At 45.7% G+C, this 19,717-nt stretch overlaps 1 protein-coding gene across 1 annotated transcript in view; it reads right to left on the bottom strand.

Annotated features, from left to right (window-relative positions):
• Positions 1-19,717, bottom strand: part of SRGAP2 (SLIT-ROBO Rho GTPase activating protein 2) — a 134,623-nt gene that overhangs the window by 97,686 nt on the left and 17,220 nt on the right. Inside the window, exon 2 of the mRNA XM_014309955.2 lies at positions 3,251-3,443. Within this exon, the coding sequence (XP_014165430.1) occupies positions 3,251-3,443 (193 nt within the window). The remainder of the gene's footprint in view (positions 1-3,250; positions 3,444-19,717) is intronic.

The raw sequence follows: 19,717 nt of genomic DNA, 5'->3' as shown, positions 1-19,717 counted from the left end.
AATAAACCTCCCTGCGCTTTGGGAAGCCCCAGAGCAGCCTGCATCTCCCACTCTGCTCTCTCCTTGAAGCCTGTGCTCTGCCCAGCGTGGAGGAACCCACACACTCCAACTCCAGGGCTCAGCCCAAATCCCCCTGCCCTGGGGAGCATTCCCTTGCAGGAACACAGTGGGAGCAAGTGGGCAATCCCACAAGAGCTGCAGAGCAGGAAAATGCAAATGACAGGGTGGCTGCCTGACAGATTTCAGATTTCCGTGTCAGGAGATCTAAAAAGGGGATGTGCCACGGGGAGCAGGCAGGCAATGACACGGTACCTTCTGCCATAATTACCAGTTCTGGGGAGAGCAGGCTATTACGGGGTATTTATAGGGTCAGAGCCGGGCAATTACAGAGCAGGCTCCTCTCCCAGGCTGTAATCCTGAGGAGCAGGGAGCTGATGGCTGGTTTGGATCAAACAGGGGCTCCCAATGGGATTCCAGCTCCAGCATCTCCACACGAGATGCCAGCCAGGACAGTCCCTGTGAGTCAGGCAGGGCAGCGCTGGGGACAGGTGGTTACAAAGGGAATTGTCCCCTAAGGATCCCTGTGGCATTCTGGCACTGTCCTGAGTGCTGCATGGCCAGCCTGACCTGTGCCACTGCTGACCAACACTGCCCACACACCCAGCAGCCTCAGACATCGTGGTATTTTTCACTCATTCCAACTCTTGACCAAATTAATTTGTGTATTTATGACTCAGACCTTGCAGGGATACCACATTCCAAGAGCAAGGCATATTTCTGGCAATCTGCTGCTGAAGTAAGAGAAATCAGGAGCCCAAGCAACACCAGCCCTTCTCCCTGCAAATCCTGCAGGGTTCTGTTCAACTCTGGTCAAAACTTCCACATCATAAATTCATTCCAAATCCCCAAGTAGAAGTTCTGTGCCACTTTCTCAAGCTGAATACAGAAGTGTTTCTGATGGGTTGTTTCATATCGTGCAATATCGAGAAAATCACCTCAATTTTCACCAGGAACAACAACAAAATCAACTGAAAACGCCCATCATACTGCAGAGGAAAATTGTAATCTAGACATCATCTCTTTAGTGCCATCTTAAAGGCACCTGCAGGATGTGCAGAGTTTATAGTTGTAACAACACTTCCACTCGAAAAGAAAAAGGAAGAAGAAAAAAAGAAAAAAAGAAAAGGAAAAAAGGGAAGGGGAGAAGGAAAGGAAAGGAAAGGAAAGGAAAGGAAAGGAAAGGAAAGGAAAGGAAAGGAAAGGAAAGGAAAGGAAAGGAAAGGAAAGGAAAGGAAAGGAAAGGAAAGGAAAGGAAAGGAAAGGAAAGGAAAGGAAAGGAAAGGAAAGGAAAGGAAAGGAAAGGAAAGGAAAGGAAAGGAAAGGAAAGGCAAGGAAAGGAAAGGAAAGGAAAGGAAAGGCCCTTCAGACTCTGACAGATCCATGGATTTGCAGAACACTTCTTCCCCACACAGCTCTGCTCTGGAGCCAGGCTTTCCTGAGCACACAGCACAACGTGTGCTCTACATGACAACCCAAGTGAATGACATCAAAGCTGTGCAGACAGGAAACTAAAATGGTGCCTCCTTAATGGCTCCCACAGAGAGAGCTGCTGCTGGAAACGGGAAGCTGCTGCGTCCCCACATTGCTCCAAACACAGCAACAGCAGAGCACAAACACAGCGAGAACGTCCTGACCCAAACAATGCGAAAAGTGACGCTGCACTCGGGGTGGGAGCGGGCCCAGATGGATCCTCTCAGATCTCAGAAATGATTCAGATCCCAAGGCTGCTGCTGCTCCTTGTTTTCCTCAGCTGCTGCCCTGACAACACAGCCCAACAAGGCTGAGCACTGCCCACACGGGGAGCACAGGCTGGGCTCACCCCCACATCCCCTCCTGCAGCCCCTTCCCCTGGGAAAAGCAGAATCAAAAGGATGTGAACCCATAAAACCAGGTTCCATCTGCATCGGTGTGAAAAACACATGTATTTTATGATTGGCTTTTCGCAAATATTCAAATGAATATTGTATGTGTTGTGTTGGAAAGTAGTGCTGTATTAATTCTCTTAAGTACTGTGTTAAATGTAGTTTTAGGTTTTAAAAATGTTAAAATAGAAACTGTGGTATGTAAGATACTTTTTTAAAAGAAAGGACTTGCAGTGAGATAGCAGCCACAGGACACCTGAATCTTTCAGAGAAAGAGAATTTATTGCTCTCTTATCAGAAGAAATGAACTTCTTCCTGCCTTGAAGGTGCTGTCAGGATTCAGAGGAAGAAGCTGACACTGCCCACACAGAATCCTGTGTTTGAATGGAATTTATGCATCATGGATGAGGTGTATGAATATGCAACAGGCTGTTGCTTTTAAGGGTTAATCCTCTGTTCACGTGGCTCCTTTTTCGGGCTCCTGCTGCCCAGAAAGAGGTACCTGGACATCCATAACTCTTTGTCTCTATTGTCTCATATTGTCCTAATTCAGATTGTCCAAATTGTTATTACTCTAACTGTATTACTATTTTTATAACCATTTTATTACTATTAAACTTTTAAACTTTTAAAAACAAGTGATTGGCGTTTTTCACAATCAGTCACCACAACTCAGAGAAGTGGAGAAGAACCAACATCCAGCAGCAGAGCCAGACCCAGCTGTAAATGATGTTTCAGGCAGCAGATCAAGAGATTGTCAGTAAGGACATGTTCAGGTTTTAATTGAGTCCCCCCAGCTCGGTACCCAGGGATTCCCCCACCCACAGTGGCACAGCTCTCTCTGGAAGTGCTCCTGGCCTTATTTCCCTGCTGTTTGAAGTGATAGTAGCAGAGCTGCAGCACAACTCCCACACAGAGCGTGTGTGGGATCCCAAAAACAGAGAACTGACAGCAGGGAACAGATTGGGAACAGCTTCCCTTCAGAAAACCAAAGCCATTGACACTGAAGGAAATCCTGTCCATCAAATCTGGCACACAGCTTTGCCCACCTTTCCCAAAAAATGACTCCTTTTTTGCACATTCCAGTTCTTACATCCCATTTCTCATTAACAACACACAACCCAGCCGGAATTACTGACATCAGTGAGCACCAGAAACAGGGAATGGCTTCTGTGTCCAACACAAACTTTGGGAATGTTTGGCTCTGGAATTCAGAGCAGTGCTGGCGCCTACATTCACTCTTAACAACTCTCTTTTCCATTCCTGTCCTTGCAATCAAACCTACAGCAGAGGAAAAAAAAAGCAGAAACAAAAGGGAAATACTCTACTTGAATTGCTGGTCTTTGGTGCTCCTAGTTTTAGCCAGGAATCTCTCAGCCAGCTTCTCCAAATTCCTGGAGTAATCCATCTCAATCTCTGCCTTCTTGCGGAAGAAATCCTGCAAGTCCTGCAGTAACTGGACCCGAAGCTCACACTGCTGGTCAAGGCATTTCAGCTGCTCTACCAACTGGGCACGGATCTCTGCAACAAATAAAAGCACTGCAGATTAAACACAGTCCCATCACAGAAAACACCATCACAATTCTCCAGAAAAACACCATTTAAAAATGGGTTCCCTCATTGGTGTCAGCCAGGCTCCCTTGTGTGATTATGCGCAGGCAGAAAATGACTGGGGGTGCAATTGCAAGGAAATCCATCCCAAACCCTGCAGGCTGGTGCACAGCAAAGCTTTGTTGCTGAAAAGTGCATCAGTTACAAGTGTCAAGCGCATTTTTGGCAAAGGGAACCAGCAGTCACTGCCTAAAAATGTACTGAATCTCAGTCTGGAAAAAGGACTGAATGCTGCAATCCCCCACGTCAGCTCAGCAAACCACTTCAGGGAATTTCTATCAAATTCCTCTGCAAACTACTCCTGATGCAGAAACAAGACATTGCACATTCTGGGGCACTCCCTAAAGGCACCAAATTCAGATTATTCAGTTTGTTCCTAAGTCTCCAGCTGTGCAGCTCATTATAAACCAAGCCATGAAAGAGATGAAGAAACCCCTCTGGAGACCCAACACCAGAGCACTTCCCATTAGGGAATCATCTCCAGGAAGGCTCCTTTTCCTTTTAAAATATCTGCAAGTAACATATTTCCATCTAAGGACACCATAAAGCACACAGATATAGGTGTTAATATCATAATTAATTATTAATGCACATTCATAATAATCACTGCATAATTATTATGAATGTCTCTATGTTAACACAGCATTTTACAAACTGTTTTCAAGCATTTTACCAATGTGAAAAAGCTTCTCCCATTAGCCACGTGTTCTCCTTATCCCACTAATCCTGAATTTGAGGGACAGAATAGTAAAATGACTCACTCACAGTCAAACAGGGCAAGAAAACACAGCAGAAGTGTGTCAGTCTCAGGCTAAAAATGCAGAAATATTCAGTGATGCAGCCAGCAGAGGCTATTTGGCTTTTACACAGGCAATAAACTCAACATGAAATCAATAAAATATGCCCTTTCATCTAAAGGTCTTTGAGCAGTGAAACTGCAGAGATTTGCCACGGCCTGACTGCGAGCGCTGCTCCCTCCAAAGCTTTTCCGAGATGCGTTGTTCCAGGCTGAACCCAGCACCAGCAATAAAATTTCAGGTTTCAATAAAATTTCAGGTTTCACAGCTTCCCTCACACCTCCACACCGCGACTGCAGCGCCCACAGCTCCATCACTGCAAGGGAAGGAGAGGAGGGCAAATTTCCCAAACTCAATTTTTTCAGAAATCAACAACTTCACCGCTGATTCCTGAAATACGGAAAATCACAGAGAGCAGCTTGGCTCCTCAGTGAGTTTGTCCCTTTGCCCAGGAAATAGGAAAAAAAAACAAACATCTGGACCTCCATGGTTTCATTCCTGCCATGCACTCCCAGGATCAGTTGCCTCGGATTGTGCTCACATCTGCGGGAACAGTTTTAAGGAATTTGGGATTTGCCATGAACAAAACCCCGCATCTTTATTTTAGGGACTCCAAAACCCAAACCACATGTAGGAAAACATAGCTCCCAGTCAGGCTTGCCAAAAGAAAAAAAAAAAAAAGAAAAAAAAAATTAACCTGAACAAATGTGGGGTTTTCAAGCTTGAAGATGACCTTGATTAGCACTGAATTTGGTCATTCCAAATTTCTCAGCCTGTGGTACCCAGGGGCTTTTGCAAGGAGGAAATACAGCCAGCAAGGTTGTTGAAAGGGAAGAGTCAACACTGCAATGTGGGGGCAAAGCTGGTCAGGTTTATTTTTTCCCTCCAGGAAAGAATCTTAAAAACCAGAAAACCTGTGTTTCTTCATCGGGAAACACAGCTTACAGGCAAATACAACAACCTGAGCTGCCTGTGCACTTCTTTAACCAAAACCACTCCAGCTCTGCTGCTTCCCCGGGCTCAGGGATGCCCCAGCTCAGGTGGGAAGAGTGTGGGGTCACCCCAGGAAGAGACAAATCCACGAGGAACCCGACCCTGGATGTGCAGGGAAGCACAAGCCACAGCAGGTGAAATCTGCACGCTGTATTTATTTACCCCAGCGCTGGAGATCCCTTTGCTTTTGAGCTGCCTTTGTTGTCCGCCCCGTCCCAGCTGGTGTTTCAGGACTGGCAGGCCCACTGGGATGCTCTCACACATCACACCTGGCAGCACTCATGTAAAACTTTGCTGCTGATGCCCAAAATGTGCTGCACACACTCAGCTCGAGCCCCAGCCCCAAACCCCTGCAAGGATTTGCAAGGCTCTGCGCCAGTTTAACCAGGGAAATGCAAACCAGACACCCCCATCCCACCTGAGGCTTTGCCATTTAGACTTTTTTTAAGCCATGGAGGCGATAACAGCACCAAAACTGCCAGGGAGGTGGTGTTTCCTTGCTGCAATCACCCAGTTCTCCTGATCCTTAACGTGACTCTCACCTGCAGGTCTGACACCCAAAAAGGAACATCCTTCAACACAAGAAGCATTAGAAAGCTCTTCCTCCCTTTGGGTTTTCTCCTCCACCCTTTCCTCACCAAAAGGGATGCCCCCAACACAGAAACAACTCTGTGACCTTTCCAGAAGCTACTGGACTAAAGACACTAATTTTTGTAAATTGAGGATTCTTTGAAAGAAAACACCTGAGCGGAGCTGGTGTTTTCTGCTAAGCACATTAAGAGAGTCAGGATTCAAATGCAGCAAATTTTGACTGTGATGTTTTTATTTGTGCATTTCTGTAACTTTTTGGAAGTCAGCCACCTTCTTAGCATGGATGAGCAGCAGACACCTTGTTAGAGAAGAGGATTGGGGTAGGGATGGCAAATAGAAGATTCAGGCAGGTCATGGAATGGCAGATTACCACCCACCCTCCTCGGTGCCGCAATTGATGGATTTTTATGAGGGCAACAAATTGGACATTGCCCATGATGTTCTCAATGGGAAAACCATCTTCTGGAGCAAAATTAGGACTACAAAGGACGACTTCCAAAAAACCAGCAGCTCTGAGAGACAAGAAGATCGGAGCACAAGTGTTTGAATTAGAAAATCCCAAGGCAGCTCAAGCTCTTGGCTCTCGAGGTGGGACACTCCACACACAGCTCTCTGACTGAACAGCACAGAGAACCAGCAGCTTCTCCTCCAGTGTGAAAGGCAATCTCAGCACTTTTCCTTATAAATAAAGGCAGTGTTTTGGAGGGGAGCAGTGACAGCTGATCGGGCTCCCGCAGGGAACAATGAGCCATTCAGCCCCGGCTTATCGAGGCCGCGGCGCTGGGCCCGAGCGAGGCGACCTTACTCATCTTTCAAACACACACCCCGCAGCCCTGTGCCACAAAATAAAATCAAGAATGCAGGAATTTCCTGAGGCTTACTGGGCCTTCCAGAGTATAAAGTGTCTGCTTGTTTTCCCACTGCTTACACAAGCAGAAGGGATTTTTTTTTTCGGGCCTGCTCCGAGCACATCCCCCGGCGGCGGCGGGGCCGTGCGTGCTCTAACCCGAGGGTCACCGAATTACACGGGACCTTTTCATGTCTCCAGTCACAACAACCACTCCAGTCCCCAATCCACTGCTTCTGCATCTTTTAATTTGCACAGGTTATTAGGTTAACAGCCACTTCAAACACCAAAAAAGCCTTTCCCCCTCCTTTCCTTTAGAGCTTGGCAATCCCACCCACTGCGATGGTTGAAGACAAGGAACAACCTCCTGAAGATTCTGTTCAAGGGCCTGAAGGTGAATAAGCACACATTGAATTCAAGGTCAAGATGCCAGTGGAAAAATTAGGATTAAACACCAGGTATTCTTATTGTAAGCCTTGCCCTGTATCACTGAATTCTGTCTACTGTATTTCAAACGCACGTGGCTGACAACGCTACATAATGCAAACATCCTCAGTGGCCACAGAAAGTTTTCCATCCACCTCAAACAAACCATTTATTTATTTCCATCACCAGATCATAAAGTCACCTGGGTCACCAAGGGACAGACAGTTGTATAATGCTGGGCAGTTGCATGACTTGACTTTGATCCTTTTCAACATTCCATGGAGCTCACAGGAGACAGGTCCAGTTTATAATAAATTCAGAGGGTAAGGAAGGATCCTCTGCCTTCTGTATCTTATTCCCATTTGCCATTCCCCACCCAGAGGCTGTGCTGCCCCATCCCTGGAAGTGTTCCAGGCCAGGTTGGATGGAGCTTGGAGCAATGTGGAAGGTGCCCTTGCACAGGGGAATGAGATGAGCTTTAAGGTCCCTTCCATCCCAAAGCATTCCATGATCCTCAGCATCCTCAAACTCCACCAAACACAGCAGAGTTCTGCAGAGCTCCTGGCAGGAATTTGTGTTTTCATCAAACAATTCCACCTGGAGCAGGGGGATATCCACAGTGCCTGGGACTGCACCTCACCCTGCTACAGCACCCAACATCCACCTTCTGAAACAGAATTTCCCAAACTTGACTCTTTAAGGATTAAACATCCTATAACGTTGGAATATGGAACCAAATCTGTACCAACTCATTTATTCTCCCACAGGTCACACAGTGACCTAAGAAAGGGTAACCTCAGAGCCTGGACTCCAACAACATCCCTGCTCTGAGCAGGATCATGGGAAGGAATCTGAAACCCAAGGAAGGGCTCATGTCCCTCCCTAGGAAGGGTTTCAGCTCTTGCCATGGATAAGCTGGAACTGCTCTGGCTGGATGGCAGCAGGGTGAATCACAGGCTGGCAGCACAGGGCACCAGGAGGAGGCACGAGCAGGGCTCAGTATCTCACCCATCTCCTGCATCCCTGCTTTCCCAAGGAAGGGAAAGGTTTCCCCGCCCCAGCCCGAGTGCCACGCTGCATAAAAAGATGACAAGCTTGGGAAAGGAGTGGGATGGCAGCAAAACAGAACCACCAAGCCTCAGATGAAAGAGCAAGGCTCTCACCCACACGGATGTGCCGCAGCGGGCAGAGCCCAGCTCCAAAGCCAGCTGTGCCTGGTGGCCCTGAGCTGTCCCCAAGCCATGGGACCCTCAGCATGGCCAGGAGACAGGGGACAGCCCAGGGAAGGTGGCAGCCAGCAGGGCTGTGTAGCCCTGACTAAGAAGGAACCACCCTAAACTGCACACCCAGCCTAACACAGGCTGATCTCTCAGGCTCCCCGCAGCACAGGAAAGGCAAGAAAAGGCAAAATGAATTAAATCTCCACTTCAAAGCTGGAGCTGGGATTTTAGATCTTGTGCCTCGTCCTTTTTCAGTCCTCATCTCCTGGGAGCTGCCACACAGTCTTGTGCTGAACATCGGAATGAGATGTCTGGGCATCCGCTTTTGGAGACACCATGTAGGTCAAACTAAAAACTACAGCTGAGTTTAAAGCCAACACTCCATTCAGCTTCCAAAAGTTAAAACCATCCAACACAACTTGTGAGTAAAAGCACTAACTGTTTAAATATACAAGTAACTTTCAGAGAATGCACTGAATCACATATTTTGACATGTTCTTACCACATCACTAAATTATTCACATTTCTCCTGCCATCACATATGAGAGGCTGTACTCCAAGAGTGAAGGACTTGGTACTTCTGACTATTTTTATTGGTACATGATTACAAACAGGGCTGTGACTAATGACAGGCCCAGCCCAGCCACCCCAATGTGGCTGGGAGGTTTAATGACTTTGAAAAGCCTTTCTATATTAACAGCCAGAATTCCAGGGAACAAGCTGTGTCACCAGCCAAAAGCTGTTGATCATCACAGCCTTAAAAAAATCTCCCTGGTAATCTAAAAGCTTGGCTTTGAAGTGAAAATGATATAAGAGGAGGAAATGCAGCCTTTTGTTTAAGAGCAGAGCCAGGAGGGAGATTCAGGTTCACAACCACTGTAAGCCCTGGAAAAGGTAAATATTCCTTCTACAGCCAGATATTCCATTTGAGAAATAAGAGCGACGGGTAACACAAACTGACAAGAATCCCTTTGTAGTTATAAATATATAAACAGAGCTGGAGGTGTTGGGAGCTGAAATTCTTTCCAGCAGAGATTGATGAAATTGTTTTGAGGTGCAAGACGAGCGCTGGGAGATTTGCATTAATGAAGTGAAAGGACGCCAGACGTGCTTAAAAGCAAAAATTAAGGCTGGTCTCGGTCTCAGGGAAGAACTGAGGACATTCAGCTTTTATTTCCTCACCTACACCCTAATATATGTGCATCACTAATTACCTGGGGCTCCCTCCCAGCTTTTCCAGGCACCACACAAGTGCCACTTGCAGGAGTGTGGCAGCTGCTGCATCTGCCCTGGGTGATGCCTCCAGAACAGCTGGCACCTGGAAAATTCATAACTTTAAAGAATTCCATTTTAAAATCCCACTTTAAAAAATCCCACAGCCAGCTTAAACACTGGTTTTCCATGTCCACACCAAAAAACAGGGTGATGCCCCTAGCACGGCTGGCACCTGGAAAATTTATAACTTTCAGGAATTCCATTTTAAAAAATCCCACAGCCAGCCTGGACATTGGTTTTCCATATCCACACTAAAAAACCCCCAAACACACCACTCATCTGGTATTCCCAGACTGCAAACTTGAGGTGAGGCTTCAGAGCTGCAAAGCTTTTAAAAGATGCTCAAAATTCTGCAATTAACCACGCTGACAAAGTTGCCAAGGTATTTAATCCATCCAGTACTCAAATTAAACATTTTTTTTTCTGTCTAATGAAGGTCCCCTTTGCTATCACCAAAACACAGCCCATGCTGTTGACTTTGGGGGAGGATGTTTAAAACCAGAACTCAGATTAAATTCCCCTGGGCAGGGATTCATGGCCCTAATTCCAACAGCAGAACGTGAGCAACTCCTCCAAACAAGCCTGATAAGGGGAATGTGTTTGAGTACATGAGGTAATAATAATCTATTTTTAGGTTTTACAACTGTTTATTCAAAAGAAATAAAAGTTTTATCAATACATTTCAAATACCCACGTGCAAACAGCAGGAGCATTGCAGCTCCTCCTCTCCAGGAAGTTTCACAGCTATTTTAGGATTGTCTGTACTCAGTTAAAGGTTTTCCCCCAACTGACACCAAGCCAAAATGAAAAAAACCTCAGGCAAAGCTTTGCTTATGCTTTCCCAATTTTTGAATGCTGGAAAAAACACCACGGGCAAGTAGTAAAACTACATTTTATCACTGTTTTGCAGCACGGAATTACAGAATGAACAATTTAAAAGTCATTTTGACACATGGACTATTATTGCAATCAAAGACAACACATGCCCACACACATCCTCCAGTTCATATTTTCAATATTCAGAGAATAATCTGAACTAAAAAACTCTTTGCAACTCTTTGCTGCTGTAATGAGCACCCTGAGTGTTGTGTGGCCCTGGGAGGCAGGAATTGCTTTGGGCCCACTAAACAACCTGGAATAATATTTTCTCCAAACAACTTTGTCATAGTTATTTCCACTCCTGCAGGGTGAAAATGCCAACACTGTATAGATGGCAAAAAAATTGGTGAATATTTTTAATATAAAGGGGTTTTTTTCCTGCTTTAGTTCCTTTCCTGCTTCTGGCCAGGGCTAACCAAGTCTCCCTGAAGCACCAAACTCAAATGGTATTTTCCATCACACTCTTCTACTGCTCAGAAAGAAAAGATTCTTCCCTCAAACCCTGTGTTAACCACAAAAAAAGATTAAAGAAAAAAGAATTAAAAGGTGTTATGAGTGCAAGGAGCTGGAGATGTGCTCCCAGTTATTCAAAACAACACAGCAAGGAGTGAAGCTAAGCATGTGCTGGACACATTTTCAATCAAATTCCTCCTGATTTCTCACAAAACCAAGGCTGGTTATGACTAAAATGTAAAAATGCGAAACGTTTCTGGATCCTGTCTGGCAGGGAGGGCTGGAGTGGGGATTTCCAGCGGCTCTTGCACAAGGGTCACACTCCAAGGAAGGGAAGTTGAACTAATCCTGCTCCTCCACCAGCCCCACCAGCCTCCACTTCCAACCCCACTGACACCACTCGAATACCCTAAACACCACCAAAAAAAACCCCCAAAAACCCAAAGTTATGAAGGAATAATAAAAAGTTCTCCAGTTTGGGGAAGGTTCCTGAGCACTGATCAACGCCATGGAGCATCAGAGTGCAAGAATGAATCCAAGTGCCCCAAAAGTGTGGGAAAAGCACAGAAACACCCTGCAGGAACCAGGGGAATAATTCATTTGCAAGCCATGAGCTGCCTGGGCGTGGGGAGGGATGCAGCCAAGGCTCTTCCCTCTCAACAGGAGCAGATTTGAATGAAGAATGTGGCGCTGCCCTGCTCACAAAGCAGCTCAGGTTCCTTTGCACAGGGAGAGGCTGCACTTGCTCTCCAGAGAAAAAAAATCTGTTTGTTCTACAATAAACCCAGCAGGAAGAGGCAGCAGAACAGGTCCAGGAGACAAAAGCTGGGTGAAGATGGTGGTGACCCTGTGAAACTCCAGCTCCTCGGCTGGGAACATCCCAGGGGAGCTGCTGGGTGCATCTGCAACAGGGTCAGGGGGTTTGGATGGCAGCAGGACAAGGTTCTTCCCCCACAGGATGCTCCACCTGCTTGGTGCTGAGCAGCCCAGCACCCTCTGGACCACTTTAAAATCCAGTTTTGTAGAAGACTGGATGATAACCTTGGGTTAGTGTTAGAGTGGCACCATTCCAGAGGCATCCTGCTCTGTGCAGGAGCTGCTGGGTGCACCTGCAGCAGGGTCAGGGGGTTTGGATGGCAGCAGGACAAGGTTCTTCCCTCTCAGGGTGCTCCACCTGGTTGGTCCTCAGCAGCCCAACAGCCCCTGGACCATTTCAAAATCCAGTTATTGTAGAATAGTGGATAACTTTGGGTTAGTGCCACCATTCCAGAGGCATCCTGCTCTGTGCAGGAGATGCTGGATGCATCTGCAGGAGGATCAGGGGGTTTGGACGGCAGCAAGACAAAGGTTCTTCCCCCACAGGGTGCTCAGGCATTTCCCTCTCCCCAAAACACAGCCCTGCAGCCAGCCAGGGCTGCCAAAACTCTTTCCAAAACAGCCCAGAAATATTTGGTTGTCATTTTGTTTCACCCCAAATCTCTGCTGCAGAAAGGTGGATTTTAGGGTTAAGAAAAAGGAAAAAAAAATCCTTTTTTATTTTAAAACCAATTCTGGCACATTTCTCTCAACTCCAGCTTCTGGCAGCTTCTGCTATGCTTTCCTGGCTTATTTTAGAGAGAGTTTCTGCCTGCAGCCCTTCACCTCCCCATCCCTCCCTCTGCTCCACAGTGTAGTAGCTGTTTAGTAGCCATAACTCCATCCTAAAACCTTACAAATGTCTTCCTCCTAAGTGTTAAGACTTCCTCTGCTGCTGCTGATTAAAACAGAAGTTAAACAAGGGCTCCTTTCGCCTTCCAAAATTTCTCCTCCAAGTGTTTCAGCTGCGCTGCGTCAAATATTGTGAGGGGTTTATTTTAAGGGTGAAACAAGCCCTAAACTGAAGTGAATTATTCATCAGAAACGTGAAATGTGCTCATTATTTCTGGCATTTCCCATATGCTCTCAGTTCACTGCAGGAATCCCAGTTTCAGCTCCCCAGAGTGCCACATTCCAGTGCTGCACACCCAGACACATCCAGAGGTGAGAACACAGCACCCACACACACACACAGATTCAATCCTCCACAGCCCTAATTATTTCTTCAGGAAAACAGTCCAGGGATGCATCAAATTCCCCAGACCCAATTCCCAGCTGCCTCTGCAAAAACTTCGTTAATTTGATATTCTAATTTTTTATTTATCTGTCAAGGGTGCTCAAAGTTTGGAAGTGCTAAAGAATCTGGGATGCAAGAACCCAGAAACAGCATTAATATGAAAAAAAAAATCACTTTTTCTTCCCAATTCACAAGACCTGAAGAGTTACTCTCTTACACACGATTATTTAATGCAAAGTAACATCAACTAAATTTGTCAAATGAATAAAATTGCCAGAACAGAAGTGGCAATTTACAACTTACATGCCTTAATCTCTTCAATTAAAGGAAAATCCTTTGGTGAATTATGTCAGATATTTAGAGATACAAACAGAATGATTAATGCTGGTGTCTAATTGAGTTTCACCTCAGGATTTCTCTGCCTCCCTCTCCCCTCTGGTACCTAACACGTTAACATGAATAAATGATTGAGAAAGAAATGAAGAGAGGAACAAAAGGGGACATGTAAACACTCCTCAAGCACAGCACAGCAAACTCAATTTCAAAATCACTTCCAGCAGGCTGCCAAATTCCAGGGCTGTCTCAGGCAGTGAGGGGAAAGTCAGACACACGTGGGGTTGGTTTTTTAATCACACGGACAATTTTCACCCTTGCTTTGTGCTAAAAAGAACCAACACCAACTTATCTGGTGTTGAAAAATAAAATTATCAATTGAAAACTAAAATTACCAATTGAAAAATAAATGTACCAATTTATTCTTTAGGAATATTTCCTAAAGATGCAGGAAAAAAAAAAGGAGCATAGGATGAGGCTCCATTTTAAAATCCAGTTATTATATATAGAAGAGGGGAAAACAACCTTTGGTTATAGTGCCACCATTCCAAGGCATCCTGCAATGAAATCTTGGGAATGATCCCCTTCCCTGGTGCCACCTGGGTCCCTTCCAGGACCTGGCCCTGAGCAGCCCAGCAGCCCCTGGACCATTTTAAAATCCAGTTATTATATAAGAGGGGATGATAATCTTGTGTTAGTGCCACCATTCCAAGGCATCCTGCAATGAAATCCTGGGAATGAAGCCCCTTCCCTGAGTCCTGTTCAGGTGAACCCACCCGGTCTGTCCCGAGCAGCCCAAACTGGGGCAGCCCAGCAGCCCCTAGACTACCTTAAAATCCAATTATTATAGAAGAGAGGATGATACCCTTAGGGCAGTCCCACTATTCCAGAGGCATCCTGCAATGAAATCCTGGGAATGATCCCTTTCCCTGGTGCCACCTGGGTCCCTCCCAGGACCTGGTTGGTCCTCAACAGCCCAGCAGCCCCTGGACTATTTTAAAATCCAGTTATTATATAAGAGGGGAAAACAACCTTGGGGTAGTCACACTATTCCAAGGCATCCTGCAATGAAATCCTGGAATTGAAGCCCCTTCCTGGAGTCCTGTTCAGGTGAACCCACCTGGTCTGTCCTGAGCAGTCCCTGGACCATTTGAAAATCCAGTAATTATAGAAGAGTGGATAACTTTGGGTTAATCCCCTTTTTCCAAGGCATCCTGCAATGAAATCCTGGAATTGAAGCCCCTTCCTGGAGTCCTGTTCAGGTGAACCCACCTGGTCTGTCCTGAGCAGTCCCTGGACCATTTGAAAATCCAGTGATTATAAAAGAGTGGATAACCTCGGTTTAGTCCCACTATTCCAGAGGCATCTTGTGATGAAATCCTGGGATTGAAGCCCTTCCCTGAGTCCTGTTCAGGTGAACCCACCTGGTCTGTCCTGAGCAGCCCCTGGACCATTTTAAAATCCAGTGATTACGTAAGAGGGCAAGACAACCTTGGGTTATAGTGCCACCATTCCAGAGGCATCCTGCAATGAAATCCTGGGAATTATCCCCTTCCCTGGTGCCACCTGGGTCCCTTCCAGGACCTGATTGGTCCTGAGCAGCCCAGCAGCCCCTGGACCATTTGAAAATCCAGTTATTATAGAAGAGTGGATGATAATCTTGGGTTATAGTGCCACCATTCCAGAGGCATCCTGCAATGAAATCCTGGGAATGATCCCCTTCCCTGGTGCCACCAGAACACCCCTGAGTCCCTTCCAGGTAAAACCCACCTGGTCTGTCCCGAGCAGCCCAGCCTGGGGCAGCCCAGCTCAGTGCCACCATTCCAAGGCATCCTGCAATGAAATCCTGGGACTGCTCCCCTTCCCTGGTGCCACCTGGGTCCCTCTCAGGTGAACCCACCTGGTCTGTCCCGAGCAGCCCAGCCTGGGCCAGGCCAGCAGCCCCTGGACAGATGAACCATGAAGGATCTCCTGGGGCTCCTCCTGGCCTTCCTTCCCTCCGGAGCAGCAGGAAAAGCTCTCAGCCCATGGAGGAGGAGGACAGAGACTGTCCCCAGGAGTCAACAGGGTGAGTCAAATATACAGAGCCTCCCTGCCTGGCCCTGTGTGTGTTTCTGGGAGGATTTCAGGGCTATTAATTAACCCTGAGCATTCCAGGGGAGGTGAATAATGAGCATCATTACAGACACTTCACAGCTGACTTGAACAACATCAAAAAGGGCCAGGTTGTTTGCCCAGGGTACCAGTGGACAATGATGACAGAGCTGGTTTCCTCCAGAGCAGCCTCTCATTTTCCCCACCAACACCTGCCATTAAAACACCCCATAAAATCAAAGTAATGCCTCTTTCAGCCGGCAGGAGAGTCCCTGATAAATCAGTCTTAACTGTTTGCATAAGAAATCAAATTGGAGCATTGTTTTAATTCAGATGCAACACACCTAAAAACCAGACAGGAGCCTAGTTGAAAACCACAAAACACAATTATGTTAAAAAATAGTGTTCCAGTCTCCCTGTCGCTCTCTGGCTGAGTCTGTAAAAGGAGTTTACACCAGAAATACTCAATGAAAGCAAAGCTGTCCCAAGCAGGATTTTCCTATCTAATTCCTTCAGGTATAAATATTCAGCTGGGTAAGTGCAGCACTGCTGTCTCAAAAAGAACTCACATTTTACTCCACAGCACCTCTTGTAAAGGAAGAAATGAATATTTGACAGAGCCTGCAAAGCTCGAATTATGTGAATCATCATTTTTCTATCAGTTCATTGTCAGCTACAGCAACACCCATTAATCAGCAGAGCTTAGAGCAGAGCAAGAACAAGGAGATGCTGATTTTTCATAAGCCTTTGTCAGAGAACTGACATTAAAATTCAGGCTCTCCTTTTTACACACACACACACACACACACACGTGTGCTTTATCATTTAGAAACCATTTCTATTGCTGCAGCATTTACAATAAATGACTCAAGGTTCAATAAAGGACTTTACTACATGCACTGGTACACAGGGTTCTGCCCAGTCTTTGTACAGTAGTAATTTGTACAATAAATTTAAAGTCTAAATCTGATTTTTTTTTCTTTTCCTCTCTGATCACATCATATTTCCCCTGAGGAAAAATCACCTCGCTTCCAAAAAAGCTTTTTCCAAAGAAACTCAGGTGCAACCCACCATACAAACTGCAGCCATGCACTAGGTGTGAAAGGGAACAAAAATCCCCATATTTTACACATATTTGTACAGATAAAACTTAGAATAATTTGAAGCCAGAGTATGAGGTAGATCCAGGCATTAATGTGGATTTTCCCAGCATCAGCTGGATAACAGTTAACACAGTTTTCCCTGAAATTAAGCACCATATAATGCATTTCCAAGCAGGCTGAGCCTGGCACTGGTCTGGGTCTCCTCTGCACAGTTCAAGCTTGACCTGAGCCCTGATTAACTCCATTTTTCACTTGCTTGGTGCCACTCCACCAGCACAGCTCAGCCCCTACAAAACACCACTGCAAATAAATAAAAATCCAAAATTCATAAAGTCACAGAAGCCCAGACTGGTTTGGGTTGGAAGGGAGACCTTAGAACCCATCTTGTTCATGGGCAGGGGTTTATTTTAAATTGACGTTTCAGGTTTAAACTGGGGTTTCTCAAAGCCACTGGGACAGGAGGAAATTGAAGCACACGTAACCCAGAGAGTGCAAAGGGTGTGACTTATTTACCCTGAGCGCTGGAAGCCCCAGCCATGCGGCACAGGAGCCCCTGAACCAGCTGGGGGCAAACACAGCCAAAATCAACACCAAACAGCAGCACAGGCTCCTCTGCAGGCACCGGGAATGTTTGTGCTGGTTCAGTGAGCAGGGACTGAAAACAACACACCCAAAAAAGCCAAGCAGCCCCAGAACCCGGCAGGGAGAGAGCAGAAATCACAGGGATGGATCCTGGGCAAAGTCAGGGGCAGCTTAGCGAGGGAAGCTTCTCCATTCTCCTTGAGAGAAAAAAAAAAGGAAATTTCCTTCAGAAATCCAACCCACCCTGGAATATCCATCTTTCTCAATCTTATCAATACACCAAAAAGAATACAGCATTTTGTTTAGGGGTTTTGTTGGAAATATCTATGCTTAGCCAAAGCCTGTGTCAGGAAGGTCTGTACAAATATTATCTTAACAATACTGAGCACACAAATAAATGGTGTAGTAAAACCTCCATTGATAAAGTTACACGTGTAACTTTCAATAAAACTGACTTAAATTTGATTTATATGCTGACAACATCTCAGATGACTTAGGAAATCCAGTTATTGGCATGGCTGAATTATGAATTATCAATACACAAGATTTCATTAGCTCTTAGTGCTCGTTAGGTTTATAAATCACGGATGCCATTAAGCTGTGACTGACATTTGTAAATTCTCATGGTGGTGGACCTTTACTGTGGGAGACATTCCTGTGAAGAGCCAGCACAGATGGATTTGTTATCACCACTTAAAATCCAACACTTTCACAGGAACATCAGAATAACTTACAGAGGGAAATGAGCAGTGAAAGCTTCAGCTGCTCTGCTCCTATTTTTGTTTTTTTAAAAGCCTGAATGGTTAATTTCCCATTAACATGAGAGATCTGGTTTTTCACTCCTATAAAGCCATCAACTCTCCAAACAGAGAGAGCAACCTTATCAAAGCAAGCCACTGCACCTTCCAGTCTGACTCACACTGAGACCATCTGGACAAAACATTCAGACAAGAGCTTTAAAAAAAAAAAAAATAAAAACCCAACATCTTGAAACAAATTGCCAGACAGGATTACACAAAATGATCTGCAGAACGTGTTAGAGACAGCCAGAAAAATCTTTAAAAGCAGACAGAGGGGAGGAAACGTGGATCCTTCTGGGATCCACGTATGGCTTATCTTTTTACCTTCCAGCTTTTCCAGCTATGAAATCCCACATTCACTGGGGGTTCCAGGCAGCCCCGAGTCCTGCAGTGTCCCCAGAGGAACCAAAGGAGCTCTGAGAGCTGTTCCTGTGCCCCTTCAGCACCTTCTCCAGCTGCTTTTCCCAGTTACACCAGAAATCCCCCAGCACTGACACCGTGCCACTGCTCCCTCCTACCAACCAGAAAAATACCCAGATTTTTGCCATTTATATACCCACTATTGGTATATAAATATATATACCTATATATATAGGTGCATATATACCTATATATATAGGTGCATATATATATTTATATATATATATACACCAATATATATGGTATATTTATATACCCAGTATTCTTGCTCATTTCTACCTCAATTTGCCCCGACAGCAATCAGCAATGGCTCCAGCTATGAAATAACCCCCAAAATCTTGGATTTGATGATGCAGGGTAGTTTTTATCCTTTATCTGCCAGAGCAGACACGCTGATCCAGCCAAGGCACTGCATCCAGCTCATTGCACATTTGCCTTTCCCATTAACAAGCCCAGAGGTCATTTTGCCAAAGGACAGACAGATAAAGCAGACAAACTTTCCACTACTCCCCGACAGCTTAATTACTGCCCAGAATCTGGAGCAAGCCATGACAACTCTGCATTCGTTTCCACATTTCATTTTTATGACACTCCAACATCTGCAGAGGATGCTGTAATTAAAAAGGAATAAAATTATGGTTAAAAAAAAGCCCCAACAAAACACCAACAAAGCCTGGACACAGTCATCTGCTCAAAGAACATGGATTACACAGCAAGTACAGATGCTCTGAAGCAGGACAGAGCCGGTGTGCAAGCTTTGAAGTTCTGAACTACACACTCTGCAGCAAGACAGAAGTGGTGTGCAAGGTTTAAAGTCTTGAATTACACACTCTGCAGTTGGTGTGGAAGCTTTAAAGTCCTGAATTACACATTCTGCAGCAGGACAGAGTTGGTGTGCAAGGTTTAAAGTCTTGAATTACACACTCTGCAGCTGGTGTGGAAGCTTTAAAGTCCTGCATTACACATTCTGCAGCAAGACAGTCAGTGTGCAAGATTTAAAGTCCTGAATTACACATTCTGCAGCAGGACAGAGTTGGTGAGCCAGCTTTAAACTCTTGAATTACACACCCTGCACAAAGACAGAGTTGGTGTGCAAGGTTTAAAGTCCTAAATTACACATCCTGCAGTTGGTGTGCAAGCTTTGAAGTCCTGAATTACACACTCTGCAGCAGCCAGGGGAGACTCAAATGGATTTGAAGGCAAGCCCTTCATTTCAGAGCACACTGCTGATGTTACACTTGGCACAGCCTGGCTGGAAGTGTGCTCTGGGCTGGACTGG

This window comes from Geospiza fortis, unplaced genomic scaffold (assembly GCF_000277835.1).
Source record: "Geospiza fortis unplaced genomic scaffold, GeoFor_1.0 scaffold391, whole genome shotgun sequence".
Taxonomy (NCBI): domain Eukaryota; kingdom Metazoa; phylum Chordata; class Aves; order Passeriformes; family Thraupidae; genus Geospiza; species Geospiza fortis.
This window is presented reverse-complemented; position numbering and strand designations above follow the sequence as displayed.